Source organism: Xyrauchen texanus, chromosome 9 (genome assembly GCF_025860055.1).
Source record: "Xyrauchen texanus isolate HMW12.3.18 chromosome 9, RBS_HiC_50CHRs, whole genome shotgun sequence".
NCBI lineage: Eukaryota > Metazoa > Chordata > Actinopteri > Cypriniformes > Catostomidae > Xyrauchen > Xyrauchen texanus.
The window spans coordinates 35275587-35291984 of record NC_068284.1 but is presented as its reverse complement, the minus strand read 5'-3'; the positions used below and the strand labels follow the sequence as shown (position 1 = coordinate 35291984).

The 16398-nt window shown below is 39.7% G+C and overlaps 1 protein-coding gene across 1 annotated transcript in view; it reads right to left on the bottom strand.

Moving 5' to 3' along the window:
- Positions 1-1079: 1079 nt before the first annotated feature.
- LOC127649728 (cadherin-24-like) overlaps positions 1080-16398 on the bottom strand; it is a 124767-nt gene continuing 109448 nt past the window's right edge. The window contains exons 9-13 of the mRNA XM_052134956.1: positions 15083-15200; positions 7889-8197; positions 5839-6043; positions 4654-5092; positions 1080-2102 (exon numbers count right to left, since the gene is read on the bottom strand). Coding sequence (XP_051990916.1) covers positions 1080-2102; positions 4654-5092; positions 5839-6043; positions 7889-8197; positions 15083-15200 — 2094 coding nt within the window. The remainder of the gene's footprint in view (positions 2103-4653; positions 5093-5838; positions 6044-7888; positions 8198-15082; positions 15201-16398) is intronic.

Below are 16398 nucleotides of genomic sequence, written 5' to 3'. Positions count from 1 at the left end.
ATAACAGAAGCAGTTATTTGTAGTAAAAAAGTACTTAAATATTGATATTTTTCACACCAAAATTAGACATTCATTTGACTACTGGAGTCGTATGGATGACGTTAAAGCTGATTGTCTGTGCTTTTTGGAGCGACAAAAATCGTGTTACCATTCACATCCATTGTACTGAGCTATGATATTTTTCTTCAAATGTGTTCAGCTGAAGAAGGAAGTCATATACATCTGGGATGGCATAATGGTGAGTAAATTATGAGAGAATTATCATTTTTGGGTGAACTATCCCTTTAAAAATGCAAAGCAGAATTTTCAAGCAGGGTTTGAAATTCATGTGTTTTCATCTGTGAAAATGTGAGTGTATATGTAAACTCCAAGAATCTTTGTGCAGACACTTATTCAGGATTATCTTTTGGAATGAAATGGACTGAATAATTCAGCCCTCTTTCTTAATGTATAAACAATTTCTGTACAAATCAATTTCCTACACCCCTTGTGTGTTCTATTCCACCCTTGTGTGTCTTACTCCCATGGGGTGGCATTGTCTTGCACACTGCCACAAAAATAAGTTCAAATCTCTCTCTGTCTTTCTCTCTCTCTTAATTAAATGTGATCTAGAGCAGGGGTTTTCAAAATATATAATGCTAAAGACCCCCAAACATGACGACCCCCTTCTTCATGTATAAGAAACACAATAAGCATGATATTATATAAACAATGTTGTTTATATAATATCAGACCCCTAGTCCCATTTTGTGGCCCTAGTTTGAAAACCCCTGACCTAGATAGTGAACTTTGCTTTACACTCATTTTCAAACACACTTGAGGAATGTTAAATGCTGGCTAAAGAGACACAGCTCTAAGTGTCTCTGTGCTCACACATCAGCGCTTATTGCTTCAAATTGCATCAATCACTCTCTCCATTGCCTTCCCTGTCTCTGTGTCCTGTGTTCATTTTTCCCTGTCTTCCCTTATTACCTTTCCTGTTCATCTCTCCCTCCATACCTTTCACTTTCCATTATCCTAGCTCTTGTTGCCTTTTAATCACTGTCCCACCCCAACCCCTCCCTTTCACTCTCTCTTTCTCAGACATTCGCATGCTCCTCATCTCCAGACTCTTCCTTCTCTTCCCAATCTTTATCCTTGTGCTTTTTGCTTGTCTCTCCATCTCCTTCCTTCTCCTCTCCACCCTCCTTCTCCCTCTCTCTAAAAAGCTGGGATATTTTCTTGAACTGTGGGCCCCAATCTTCCAGCCCTGCTCCCCACACCTCCTTCTCTGCTTCCTTCCCTCCCTCGCTGTCCAGGGAGCTAAGGGACCCCGCATGCGACCCAGTGCCCTCCAGCCCGTACACCTGCACAGAGTCGTAAGGAGGCTGTGAAGGGTCAAGGGTCACCTGTGCCAGGCGCAGACGCAGGAACTCGCCGACCCTTAGAGCCAGGGAGTGCGCTCCTCCTACGGGCCCCCCCCTTTCAGATGTGTCAGGCGCTGAGGGCCAGACTCCTCCATAACCCAGGATGCCCCCAAAAGCCCCCCGACCCTGACCGGGGTATGGAAGCAGCTGGGGAGTCATATCTCTCCTGCCTAGCGAGTACCCTGTTATACCCACCCGTTCATGCCAGTCTCCCATGAACCCTCCACCCTCTGGATATCCCATCCCAGCACAGGTACTCCCACTCAATGGAATGCTCCCCTCTCTCTCTGGCCTCCCCACCACAAAACCACTCCTCATCTCCAACCCTCCCCGACCCAGAGTCCCTGGGTAGTCTCTCTGCGGCTCCCCCTGCAGAATGGTGGCGTAATTTCCGCTGACAGACTGCATCTGGACTTCTATAGTGCTATTGGCAGCATCCACCTGCCCAGCGTGGTTAGACTCTGTTGGCTCAGTGCCACTCCTGTTCAGGGAAAGACTGGCCCGCGAGGGGTGCCGCCCTGCTCTGGGAAGTGTTGTGGAGTCACACATCCACCCACCAGTGGGGCCCGGCCCAGCAACTGAACCAGAACGGGTCAACACCAGCTCTCGTTCACGGGAAGGCGTTTCCGACTGGACCTGTAGGCGACGGGGAGGAGCAGGAGGGTTAGAGCGGGAGGTAAGGATGAGTTTATTCTTCTGTTATTGAAAAGAAGAATGTGAGAGAGGAGTGTTAAGAATGGGGAGGTGTTAGAAGGAGAAAAAGCAGAGAGAGATAATTCAGACACAATAAAATAAAAAAAAAGTGATAAAGATAAAATGAGATCGCAACGTGTTAGTGAGTAGAGAAAGTGATCAAATCTGGTATAAAAACAGATGGAGAACGAGCAAAAGAGAGAGTCGATGAGCTGAAACAGGTTAATTGAGCTCTAAAAAGAGCTAACACTGCACTGTGAGATGAGAATGATGAGGGAGAGACAGCAAGAGACAACACATGAAAACACCTTCATTGGCAACCTGTTATGCTTCTCTACGTGTTCCAACAACAAAACAAAAACCATACCTGCCACCAGGGATGGGGACTAAGATTTAAAAAAAAACAATGCCTACCATCACAACCCACAATGGAAAATCTCAGCAAATCTGTAGGGTACAATTGGGCTAAAGGAAACAACCCTGAAAAAGGGCATTTTTGCATTTTTATGGTTTCAAATTGTATTAAAGGAATATTCTGGGTTAAGCTCAGTCTACGGTATTTGTGGAATAATGCTGATTACCACAAAAAACTATTTTGTCTCATCTGTCCTTTTCTTTAATAAGAGCAAAAAAGTTACAGTGAGGTACTTACAATGAAAGTGAATGTGGCCAATTTCTGGATGGTTTAAAGGCAGAAATATGAAGCTTATCATTTTATAAAAGCACTTACCTAATTTCTTCTGTTAAATCTCATGAGTTATTTGAGCATTGAATTTGTTTAAACTGTCATTTTTGTAGACATTTTAGGGTTTGTTGACTAACATCATCATGGCAACTAAGTTTGTAAAATTGGCTTTAACTTTACACAGAAAAGGTTAGTAAATGATTTTATCACACTAAAATCATGTTAACACCCATAATGTTTATGTCTTGAGGCTATACTTTTGAAACAGTGAGTACTTTAATGTTTATGGATTGGCCCCATTCACTTCCATTGTAAGTGCCTCACTCTAACCCAGATTTTTGCTTTTTTTTTTTAAAGACAGGGCAATATACATTTTTATGGTTATCAATATTATGCCACAAATGCTGTCGAATGAGCTTAACATGTATTGAACTGGAATATTCCTTTAAGATTAAAAATAAATGCATTTTTATTGAATTGATGTAGCAATATATATTGTGTGAAAGAAATAGTAACGGAAGGGTTTTTTTAGCCCCACACTCAGGGCTGGACTGGTAATCTAGAATACCGGGCATTTTTCCGTGGGCCAACGCACTTTTGGGCCATTCAGGGGTGTAATGGCCATCGGGAGAACCGAGTGGGCCAGTGGTTCGGCCGCAAAACGTGCTGAATGGGCCGCGATAAGCAGCAATGAGCTGCCGCGTAATGCAGAACAGACAATAAAACGGAGCCACAATATGCAGAAAAGGACAGCGAACAACATTTGGCTATCCCATCCCCGCTCAAAAGTTGGGACAGTTGCCATGTAAAATCCCGTGACGATTTCTCTTCCCAGTCCAGCCCTGCCCACACTTGGGGTAAAAGGCCCAAGGGGCAGTTCTAGTGATATAGTGTAGATCGTCAATGTGTGCCCTCTTCACAAATCTATTCACCCACTTAAGAAAAGCATTGTTTTATCCTTTCACATATTGGAAAATTATTGAAAAACCTTAATTTAATCATCTTAAACAAAACTAAAACTACTAAAATTACTTTTATAAAGCTTTATTAAATTAGGTAAATCAAATGACCTCAAAATCAACAATTAGATATTGCACACATGACAATTTGGATACATTTTGCAGTGTATTGTGATATACAAGTGATTAGGAAAGTGCTATGGTAGATTTGTTGCTTTTTAGTGTTTAGAAGTAAATCTAATCAAAAGTATTGTGGCAGGGCAGAGGGCGGGGCCGGGTCGTGATCCTACACACCCGGTCCCGTATGAGGCTAATTATGCCTCCATGAGGTTTAAAGGCTGACTGCAGAGGGCCGTGCGGGAGAGTGAGAGATCGTTAGCGGACATGTCCGTCATGTGTGTTTGTTTGTGTCTTCTTTTAAGTTTACCATTAAACTATTAGTTATATCGTCAAGCCGGTTCTCGCCTCCTCCTTTCCATTGAATACGTTACAAGTATATTTTACCTTGGGTGCTTTTAGCCCCGTTGTACCCGTCATATATGCATATGTAATACCATTTGTCTTGTATCTATTTGACATATAGTACTCAGCATATTTGATTTTCACTGTACTGTCTTAAATAGTTGTTTTTATATTGAAAATATATAATTATACATTAGGTAGTTGAAAGTACTTCTCTACAGAACATTGCCTAAATAGCCTATGTACGCTAGTGACTTAATTTTCATCTCTGTAAATCTCTATAAATTTAACCAGCCCACTGGAAATTACAAGTGCTCCCTATGTCCAGACCATCCCTGCCTGCCACTGACAAAGAGAATATATAATACTCTCTAATTAACAAACAATTTACTACAAAAAGAACAAAAGAAGTGCTTGAACAGAAAAAAAGAGAAACATGTTGTTTTACCCAGTCCAGATCCTGGCTTTGATTCTGACTCTGTTGAGCATCACAGTTTGAATCCTCCTTTGAGTCATTTCTCCTTGGTGTACCTCCATCAGATGTCGTTGCTCTGTCCTGAGTTATTGTCCCTTCTTTAGAACTGTGACTGGCCTCTGATGGCCCCACATAAATGGCCCCGGGCTCCAAAGGCCCCACCGCGGCTGCCTGGTTCTGAATGACAAGAGAGTGATCCGGCTGACTCCCAGGGAAGCGGTAAGCCAGCTCGGAAAAGCTAGGCTCGTAGGGCCCCTGTGAGCGACGTAGCACTGGGAGGGTATGGCTGCTGTAGCATAGCCGCCCGTACAGAGGGGCCCCTTGACAGGCGTACTGCCCAGGGTCCAGCGCTCCAGCCTGAGTCCAGCTGGTATTTGTACGAGCCTTGATCTGATTGTGTTGTGAATAACGTCTGGGGAAACCGAGAGCATAACATGAACATAAGCCCTATTCATCCTGCCAATAGTTTTCAAACATTGAAGGAATAATTAATTTACTCTCTCATGCCATTCAAAACCTGCTTGTTTTCTTCTGTGGAAGATATTTATAAGAATATCCAAACTGCTCTTTTCCTTAAAATAAAAGTAAATAGGAATTGGGGTTGTAAAGCTCCAAAAGTGACAAAAATTCATCAGAAAAGTGGTTGATACAACTATATTCCAAGTCTTCTGAAGACATATGACAGGAACAGACTGAAGACGTTATTTACTGAAAATATTCCCCTCCGACATAGAGCTTGATTGTTTGGCCTAGTTCCCATTAACTTTCGTAGTATGTATTGTGCTAACAAGCTCATTTTGTGTTCCATGTAAAGAAAGGAAGCCATACGGCTTTAGGAAGACACAGTTTCTTACAAAGTTGTGTTTTTTAACACTCTTACAACAAGGTGCATTTATGTGAGGTTATAAGATTTAATTTAAGTTTGTTTTTCATAACCCATTGGCAAAATTGTTTTTTTTCTTTTATTCAAGCATCAACCTTACACAATTTTGTTAAATTTATGGATAAAACAAGATAAAAGTGAGATAAAGAATAGAGAAGAAAATTACTTTTGCAGTGTATTGATGTGTGCTTTTATACAGCGAGATTGAATTTATATAAGAAAAGTAGTCTGTTTACACACGCCACAATGAGTGAGTAAATAGGCCATATACTCACATGTTCCTGCTGTCCAGTGTGCGGTACCCCCTGCGTGCATTGTGTGGAGCACTCTGCAGCGCTGTGATGTCAAACGCAGCCGTGTCGGCCTCGCCCCCTCCTTCATCATCATACGTGATGATGTTTTCTCTTACATCATCCTCCTCTAATGGAGAGAGAGAGTCCCTTTTCTGCCTGCGCAGGGAGAGTGACAAAGCACTGACAGCTAGAGAAAATAGAAGAGAGGGATTATTTTTTGTTTTATGTTTTATTATTATAATAATAATAATAACCACAACAACAACAAAAATAATGACCAAAAAACATAGTGGGGGCCGGTTTAATAAAGACACAAAATGATGTCACAATTATAATGTAAAAAATGCAAAATGGCTTCTGAGAGAGTTAAGTTTAGGGAGTTATACAATAGAACTATAGAAATCAATGGCCAATTGGACTATGAAAAATAGACAATTAAGAGAAGGAAAAAGGATGGGAAATACGTATGGGGGGAAAGAAATGAGTTGTGAATGTTCTGTGTTGCCATTTATAAAAAGGGAGGTCCTGTGCTTTTGTGCTGGGTGACGCATTTTTTGCAATAAAATTGCAGGTGCTACAGAATGACATATACTCAATAGACACATTTGAAAAGCTGGCAATCTACACTTAAACATATTGATACCCAGTGTCACAAATGTACTTTTTTTATTTCAATTTTTATTAAGGGACAATACTTGTGCCCTGGAATTGATTTTCAGGGATCTTTTTACCCTTATGTTTTCCTCAAAACAAAGCACAGTTGTCCTCCATTTATCTCAAATACTTGTCAGATCCTCTCAAATACAACTGATTTAATAAATTGTAATGAATAATCAATCTGAAGAATTTTGGCTGTCACCTATTTATATCAAATACAGTAGGTGTATATAAAGCCCAAGATATCACAACAAAATAAACACCTTTCTAGAATTTTGTTTTAAATAATTAGTTGGGTTCTATGTTAGATTATAAAGCTCTCTACTGTCTGCCATGTCTGTCATAGCTTTTGATTTAGATTTCTGTTTTGAAGTTGTTTTGAGTGTTTTCTTCATGTTCATTGTTTTTAGAGATTTTTCTTTCTTCAAAAACACTTTATATAATCTACAGTTTCAACACCACTCAATGCTCTTCTGAGATAATGAATACAGATATCTGACAGCTACATTGCTGCAAAAAGGCAAAATGTAGCAAGTACACATTTTTCCAAACTGAGTTATGATCGATGATCTGTCTTGCAAAAGACAGGTTTTCATTTACTACTGTGCTTCAGATTCATGTACATATCTAATTAGTGCATTACCATGTGTGTATGCACTGTAAAACATATTTTGCTATACAAACAATAACTTTGGAGCCATTTTTTGCAGTTTTAATGTTGTTGTAGCTACTGCATTTTGCCTTTGTTTGGCAACAAGGTCACTGTCTGCAGAGGTACTAGACACATAAATAGATAGGACTAGAATGGATTAGACGGGAGGAATTCACAACATTTTAAGCGCAGGGGCATTTTTATCACTTTCAGCTACATTTATTTTTCTCCTCTTGTTCTCCCAATGCGCACTAAGTCCTCGTGGTGGCATAGTGACTCGCCTCAATCCAGGTGGTGGAGGACAAATCTCAGTTGCCTCCACATCTGGGACTGTCAATCCACGCATCTTATCACGTGGCTTGTTGAGCGTTTTACTGCGGAGACATAGTGACTCGTGTGGAGGCTTCGCGCTATTCTCCGAGGCATCCACGCACAACTCACCACGAACCCACCGAGAGCGAGAACCACATTACAACAACCAAGAGGAGTTTACCCCATGTGACTCTACCCTACCTAGCAACTGGTCCAATTTGGTTGCTTAGGAGGCCTGGCTGGAGTCACCCAGCACGCCCTGGAATTGAACTCGTGACTCCAGGCGTGGTAGTCAGCGTCTTTGCTTGCTGAGCTACCCAGGCCCACTTTCAGCTGTATTTTTTACCCAAAGCCTGGCTAACTGTGTCACATAATTACATATATGCCATTAGAAAGCCACACTGATCTTACCAAACAGAGTGGCCACACAAGCTAAAATAGCAAGTAGAGCAGCAGTGCTGAGTCCAGGGGAGGGCAAGGAAGAGTGCTGAGGCAAACAAACCGTCTCTCTGTCCCACTCCGCCTCACTTTGTTTCTCTTTCTCTCCAGCCCGGGCTCCCCCTCTCAGACAGGGACACACAGACACAGTAACTGTCCCTGTGCTGGTCAAACCAGAGGTCATATCCCTCAGGACCAGAGGGACGTAGAGAGTGAGGGAGGATGAAGCAAAGCGAGACAGGGTCTGCAAAGGTGCTGCCAGCACCAAACTAGCAGTGGGGCCTAGAATGAAAGACAATTAAGCAATTTCACACAAGCAAGAGTGCTGTTAAACTAAATATCAGCACATCAGTGATTAAGCTTGTTTTATATATATATCAAATCAACTAAAATCAATATATATCAACTTTCATTTTTAATACAATATGGCCAACTATTTGGTTTATTTTTACAAAAATAATTCCAAACCAAGTCAAAGCAGAAGTAAAATTGTCCCTCCCTTTCTGTAAAAAAAAAATAAAAATCTGTACTACAGTAAAGCATTTACAATAGAAGTGAATGGAGCCAATCTGTAAACGTTAAAGTACTCACTATTTAAAAAATATAGCCCAAGATGTAAACAATATGCATGCTAGCATGATTTTAGATTGATAAAATCACTTACTAACCTTCAGTGGAGGACGAAGTACACATACCATGTACTTGAGTTAAAGTAAAGATACACAAGGTAAAATATTACTCAAGTAAAAGTAGAAGTGCTGCCTTTAATCATTCACTTGAGTAAAAGTACAAAAGTATTTGCCTTCAAATGTACTTAAGTATCTAAGTACTATGATTTTTTTATGGCCATAATGTCCTATTATAATTTGTCACAAGACTCTTGCTTAGTCTACATGAAGACTAATGACACTCTTGGCACACCAATCTATTAATAAAATGACATTAATTAGTCAGATGTATGTATATATATATATATATATATATATATATATATATATATATATATATTTGAATTGAATACATTTTTTGTGTGTTTAATTTTGGAGGGAAGGGACTGTTCCCATAAGGTATAATACATTTACAGTATTTACTGTATATATTTTTCTCGAGTGTCTATGGTCATAATTATTAACATCCTAATGTTATGATACATTCACATAAACCTGCACAACTCCATTAAATATATATATATATATATATATATATATATATATATATATATATATATATATACACACACACACACACACACACACGCACACACACACATACATAGAATATATATACATGTGAGGGAATAATTCCCTCCAAAATTAAACACAAAAACGTATTAATGCAGTGTTTCTGCTACTCCCCAGAACAAAAATGCTATTATATGCAAGTCGTTTTAGTGTCAACATAATAAGCAATGTACATTATGCGTCAATATTTACCGAAAATTGCTGCAATAATAGCTGCTGCTCTCTGCCCCGCTTAAAATCATTGGCAACGCAATTTGTTTGGAACTATTGAGAGCTACACGAATCACGTGACCATGCAGCAGCGAGATCACTGTCGCAACCGTCTATGTTCGCAACTCTCATATTTAACGGCTCTGGGGTGCGTTTCCCGTACAACGACGTAACTTGCTGCTCCACTACCGTAGTACGATGCACTGTTGAAGAAATCAACTTGCTAGTCACGACTGTTTCCCGAAACCGTATTGTCGCAAATTGGTTGTTCAACCACGTTGGTTAATGATGTCACACATGTGGTGGAGTAAAAACTACTTTTAATGAATCTGTTTGCGATCGAATTAATGCTAGATGTTTTGCTATAAATTACGGACATGTCATCTGAGGACTATCTCATATTTGTCTCAGTTATTTGCTTTATTTCCAGATTCAATCATAGGCTCGTTCTTACGCACTAGAGCACGTTCACACATGCGCACTCTTCAAAAACGGTGCTTTAAATCTATTGACAAACTAAAAGACATAAAGGACATTTGTATGTCTTCTAAATAAAAGATACTGATTGTACTGAATGTCATCTTGCTTATTTGGCTCAAGATAATAATTTATTAAGCCCACATGTTATAATAACAAGAAACTCTGCTTCTAACCACAGATCGAGAGCTGTCGTTCCAACCACACAACTCTGCGATGCTGTTTGCGAACGATGGTTTCGGGAAACACCGACTCGTTGAACCATGATGATAATGATGGAACTTGCGACCATAGTTGGCTAACGATGCTTTTGGGAAACGCACCCCTGGTTCGCGCTTAGTAGATGCCGCCAAGTCAAGTTCAAAACAAAGCGCGCGCGCTGTACTGTGATTGGTGACTCGTTTGACCAGTTACGTTTTTATCCACTCATAAATAAAAAGGAACGACTGATTTTGAAAATGTAGTAGAGTAAAAAGTATGATATTTGACTTTGAAATGTAGTGGAGTTAAAGTAAAAGTCTCCCCAAATTTAAATACTTCAGTAAAGTACAGATACGCAAAAAAGCTACTTAAGTACAGTAACGAATTACATTTACTTCGTTACTGTCCACCACTGCTAACCTTTTCTGTGTAGTTATATCCAATTTTATGACTTCATTGCCATGAAGGCATATGACTGTAATGACTGTAAAAAAGACGATTTAAACAAATCTTTATAGCTTTACAGAAAAATTACAGAAGCCCTGAACCAGAAGGTGGAAGAAGAGTCTCCTTCCTGAGCCTGTCTTAAATTTTTTGCTCTCTTCCTAAAAATAGTTTTTCTCTCTTCAAAAAAATGCATGTGGTACCAACCTTGGCTACCAGGTTTCTCTGTTGCTATATAGTTGAATAGTAAGTAAGTAAGTAAAGTTTATTTCTAAAGCGCTTTTCACAGATAAAATCACAAAGTGCTGTACACGAGAAAGGTAAAAGCAAAATCTTATATAAACAATATAAAAATATATACAATACATATGTAAAATCAAAGTGACACTAGTTAAAACCCATCAACCAAAAGCCTTCTTAAATAAACAAGTCTTCAGATCTTTTTTAAAAGAGTCAACAGAGTCAGCCAGACGCAGAGACAGGGGCAGGGCGTTCCACAGTCTGGGGGCAACAGACTGAAAAGACAGGTCCCCACGGGTTTTATAACGAGTCTTGGGGACCATAAGAAGGTTCTGGCCAGAAGACCGAAGAGTGCGGCTAGAGGAGTGCTGACTCAAAAGGACCTTGATGTACTGTGGGGCCTGACTATTTAATGCCCTAAAAGTCAGCACTAAAATCTTAAAATCAATCCTATATTTTACAGGGAGCCAGTGGAGAGTCAACAAAACGGGAGTGATATGAGACCTTCTTGGGGCACCAGTTAAAAGTCTAGCAGCACAATTTTGAACCATTTGCAGCTTGTTCACAGCAGACTTATTCATGAAGGTAAAGACAGAGTTGCAATAATCAAGTCTAGTTGATATGAAAGCATGAATAATAATTTCCAGATCCTTCTTTGACAACATTTTACGTATCTTAGAGATATTCCTGAGGTGATAGAGGCAGTTTCGGACAAGCTGTTTTGAGTGTATCTCCAAAGACATGGCCTGGTCAAACACAACCCCCAGGTTTCTGAGGCTGGATTTGACAGTAATACATTTAATACATTTATTTAAGGGTAATACATTTATTTAAGGGTTTGCAAAACTTAATCAAGACAAAATCAGGTTATATGTGTTTGATATGGCATTTGTTGTCGTGTAACAACTGGAGTTATTTTTTTGTTTGAAATTGTTGGTCTTTCTAAACACTCGTATGCCCAAGGATATTTATTTGACATTCTTCATCTGGAACTCTTCACTTCTGCAGTAGACAGTGTGTTTCAAAAGCATAGACAACTTGTTATATTAAAATAAATTATTATAATTAAATTCCACCATGAAAGTCTGCACATGACATCCCCATTCAGTCAAGAGGATTTAATTTATAAATAAATGTATAATCAGGTGGATAAGTCTGTTGCGGTGCACCTGTGCCTGCAAAACGCCGCCACCTGGCGAGATTGCTTGGGACTCCCCTGGAGTGGCCTGTAGGACTACGTTGTCTCTGGTGACCAAAGCATACAGTGCCGCTGGACAGGCCACCTCAGCTCTGAATGCCATGGCCCTCCTGGAAGTCCACAGGCAAAGGCACTGTAAGAGCTGCACGTGGGTAGTCCTGATCCCGATGTGATGTAGGAGCTGCACTCGGCAACCGACCTTGCATTCCGGGTAAGGAAGGTCACGGAGCGAGCACTCGGGCAGGCAATGTCCACCTTGGATTTCCAGAAGTGCCACCTATGGCTGAATCTGGTCGAGATGAGGTGCACCGACAAAGTTCGCTTTCTCAACGTGCCCATTTCCCAGATCGGCCTCTGCGGTGAAGAAGCAGATGGAGGCGATACAGCACATCTTGCCCTGGCGTGGCTCAGGATCCCGTACCCCAGTGGTCCGCTACAGCCCAAGCCCAGTCCTCGGCCCTAGCGTAGAGCCCCCCGCAGAAAGTGGACGCCCCCAGCCTCACGGCCTGACACTAGGACCACGAGGAAGGCTTCTAAGTGCCCCTAAGATGGACGAACCAGGGAGGGAGACGTCCGCCGGGACCCTGGAGCTGGTACCCAGACCACTCCATCCCGGTGGAAGGCTGGGAGGTAAATCTTATATAGGTAAATCTTCCCTTTTGTTTCATGTTCACCACACCCTGAACGGGCAGCGGAACACTCTCACTTCTTGGGTTACATAGCCGGTGTTTACGACCAACGTTATTAGTGTCACTACATCGACACAACGTCTCATTCCCTCCATCAGGGAATGGAGGTTACGACAGTAACCGAGACGTTTTAAATTCAATATGGACTTTTATTTGGTCTACTCTTGCTCTGCTAACGAAAATAGTTCCAAAAGCTACATCAACACCAAGGTTGGATTAGCCATCGGGAGGGTCTGGACTTTTCCTGGTGTGCCGGTGGGCCAGTAGGCAAGCACGTTATGATAAAAAAAATTATAAAACTAAAATAGCCATTTTAAGTAATTAATCTCCTTTAAAATATATTATTAGTTTAGAATACATTTAATTTTGAAAATAAAAACGTCCCCCATAGTTTTTCACATGCCAAGCTGTGTCATCACTTAAAGATGTTGGATCGAAGAAAGAGGCCATTCACAACAGACACGTAGGTCTACTCGTGCTAATAAAAAAGCTAGACAGAGCACCACAAATAGTTCTTAAAAAAGTTCTTTTTAAATTGACACATCTCCTAAAAAAATGTGGCGCTTCTGCACAAGACGCTAAAAAACAGTAAGACGCGGGACAATGGTCAAAGATGTCCATCTAGCACATATTTAAATAGGAAAATAATTAAAAACAAATGGAAAAAAAAGTGCATTCAGCTTGATGTGCGGTGTGGAGAAAAATCACGCCTCAAAGAAATAAAAAATTTGTAACTAGATGTGGCAAAATGTATGTGGATAGCAAGTCCAAAAACACAGACTTAATCACATAAAAAAAGAAAAAAATTGTGTTATGATGACTATTGACAAGTTAAAAGGTAAGATGGATGTTTTGGCATGCCCGCCTTGGTATTATTTATCTGTCATCTTAATATAATGAATTGGTTTTAAAATTGCATTGTGCCATATGGCAGTTGTGTGTCATATAATGGGAGTAACTTCAAAACATGCAACACAGATTTTTTAATCAGGCTGACGTTCTCCATAAAAATGTGTGAAAAGAATAATCAAAATGTTTTCAATTATAACATTTTGTTTAAAAAAATAATTAAACATGTTTTCATTATTGCTGTTAGCCTATTTACCATCCAACTCTTGCATAAAGACAAACACCCAAGAGTAAATTAGGTTGTGTATCATATTTGATAATTTTGTATTATAAAAAGTCATCAATTACATCAATAACTGTCACGATGAATGGACTGATCTGCTCTATTTATTAGCAAAATAACACTCACCGAGCACTTTATTAGGATCACCTGTACAGCTACTTATTTATGCGTATTTATTCAGAAAATTGTGTAGCAGAAGTCCAATGAATAAAATCATTTCGACTGTGGCATGATTGTTGGTGCCAGACAGACTGGTTTGAATATTTCTGTAACTGCGGATCTCCTGGGATTTTCACGCACAACGGTCTCTAGAGTTTCCTCAGAATGGTGCCAGAAACAAAAAACATCCAGTGAGTGACAGTTCTGCAGAGAGAATGGCCTTGTTGACGAGAGTGGTCAACTGAGAATGGCCAGAATATTTCGAGTTGACAGAAAGGCTACAGTAACTCAGACAACCGCTCTGTACAATTTTAGTGCAGAATAGCATCTCAGAATGCACAACACGTCGAACCTTGAGGTGGATGGGCTACAACAGCAGAAGACCACAACAGGCACGGCATTAGGACCATAGTGTTCCTAATAAAGTGCTTGGCAAGTGTATAAATCAATAATAATAATAACAATAATAATAAATAGATAGATAGATATTATATATATACTGTATATGATGAAACCTATGGTCCAGTGAGCCACAAGAATACTGAAAATCCAAGTAAAATTCTGTCTGCCAATCTGACCTTGAGCAACACTAATATGTTTTTGCTTGTTTACGTCTCACATCCACAATGGAACAGCGTTTTCCTCCACCCAAACAGGAGACTTTGGAAAACACACTAGTACCGCATACTTATGATATTTTATATTATATTATAAGTGTGGACGTGACCTAAACCAAAGCAGGATCCCAGTGTTATAATAAAAATCAGTGCTCTTGGAAGGTTGCTTGTCCAATCACATTAGAGAACCGAAAGTAACTGGTATGAAGAATAATAGCAGGTAAATGGAGAAAAAGATGGCTTTTAGATCAACTTGTGTTTGATGGAACTTTAATTTAATTAAACTCAATCGAGTGCAGTTTAATTCCATTGCCGCTGGTATAACATTTGTACAGCCAAGTGAGCTTGAATGCACTCAGAATGCCAGAGCGTATTTTGTCTCTGTGTGCCGGGAGAAGATAGATGTTGCCAGAGAAGTAAAGGCAAACAATGGGGAAAACAAAGAAGCAGGACACAAAGCAGCCACACATTTCAGACACAGACTAACTGATCAAGACAGAGGCTGATGCACAGGGAAAAATTGAGGCAGAGAAAAAGAGTGAACAAGGAGACTGCATACCTCCACTCTCCCTGATGCTAAAGTTGAGGGCAGCGCTGGAGTCCGGCGGGATGTTGAAATGGACGGCACTGTCATTTCCGCCCTCATCTCTATCAATCGCCCGCAACACCTGCACCACCTGAGAAAATGAGATAGGAAGAAGATGGAGCGAGAAAGAGGGAAAAAAAAAAGGGTCAGAGCCAAAAGGGAAGGAGGTGGGAAAGAAGTAGAGAGCAAAAGAATAATGGACAGATTGGACAAGAAATTCATTTTATAAATCTGATCCACATTTTAATCTCAGATATCTGCATTAACCTCGCAATCACCTTTGGTAAGGAGTTGACCAGAGACTGATTAGCCCATGCTGTGCAGTCAAACAATAATTAAGTCTGACCCTAGAAGCTAGCCTTGAGCAACACCCAAACATGAGGTACTGACTCTAGAGATCCACTTAAACTAGAAATGATCACTCTACGGTCCTCTTTCTACAACACTCCTCCTCACTTCAGGGAGAAACTTAAAACAAAATCGAGCTATGTGATGGAGATCAGAAGTGTGGGATAGGAATTGCGCCGAGGCACAAAAAACACTCTTTTTCTGTGATTTCAGTGTTGCGCTGAGATTAAAAATGTCAAGTCACATTAGTAGTTTGCTAAGTCTTGAAGGTCGCCAAACTTTTCTGCACAGTAAGAAAAACTTGCAGTAGGAAGTTATACAACCTTCCAGTAAAATAAGTAGCCATTTAGTAGCAGTAACTTACAATACAGGGACAATCCCCCTATAAAACCTGGAATTACCTTCCTATTAAAATCAGAGGGAAACAATAGGTTAGGAACTTGATTTATGCTCCAACCATAACAAGGATTAGAATAATTATTATTAGAAGATTTGTAATTAAGATTACATTTGAATAACATTTAAATGCTATATAATTATTATTAATAATATACTAATTATTATGATTATTTAATTATTACTTAATTTAAATATTAATCCATAATTAATCCGTTGATCAGCTCATATCCAAGATTTAAAATATTGAAATGCCAACAATTTCCCATTTACATCAAGATACTTTAAATAAAGATTAAGATATTAAAAATACAATTTATAAATTAATTTAAACAATTAAATAGTTTCTGTCACATTGACTGGCTGTTTTCTTGCATAACTGTCAGTTCTCTTCTGAAAACACTGTAATTTGTGTAACATTCATTCTTTTATCTCAATTCATGAGCACAAATGAGCATGTGTTTTACTTTAATTGTATACTTCTTTCATTTTTAACCTGCCAGAAAGAATAGAGTATCTCAAATGTAAAGATTGCTTTGGTGTGT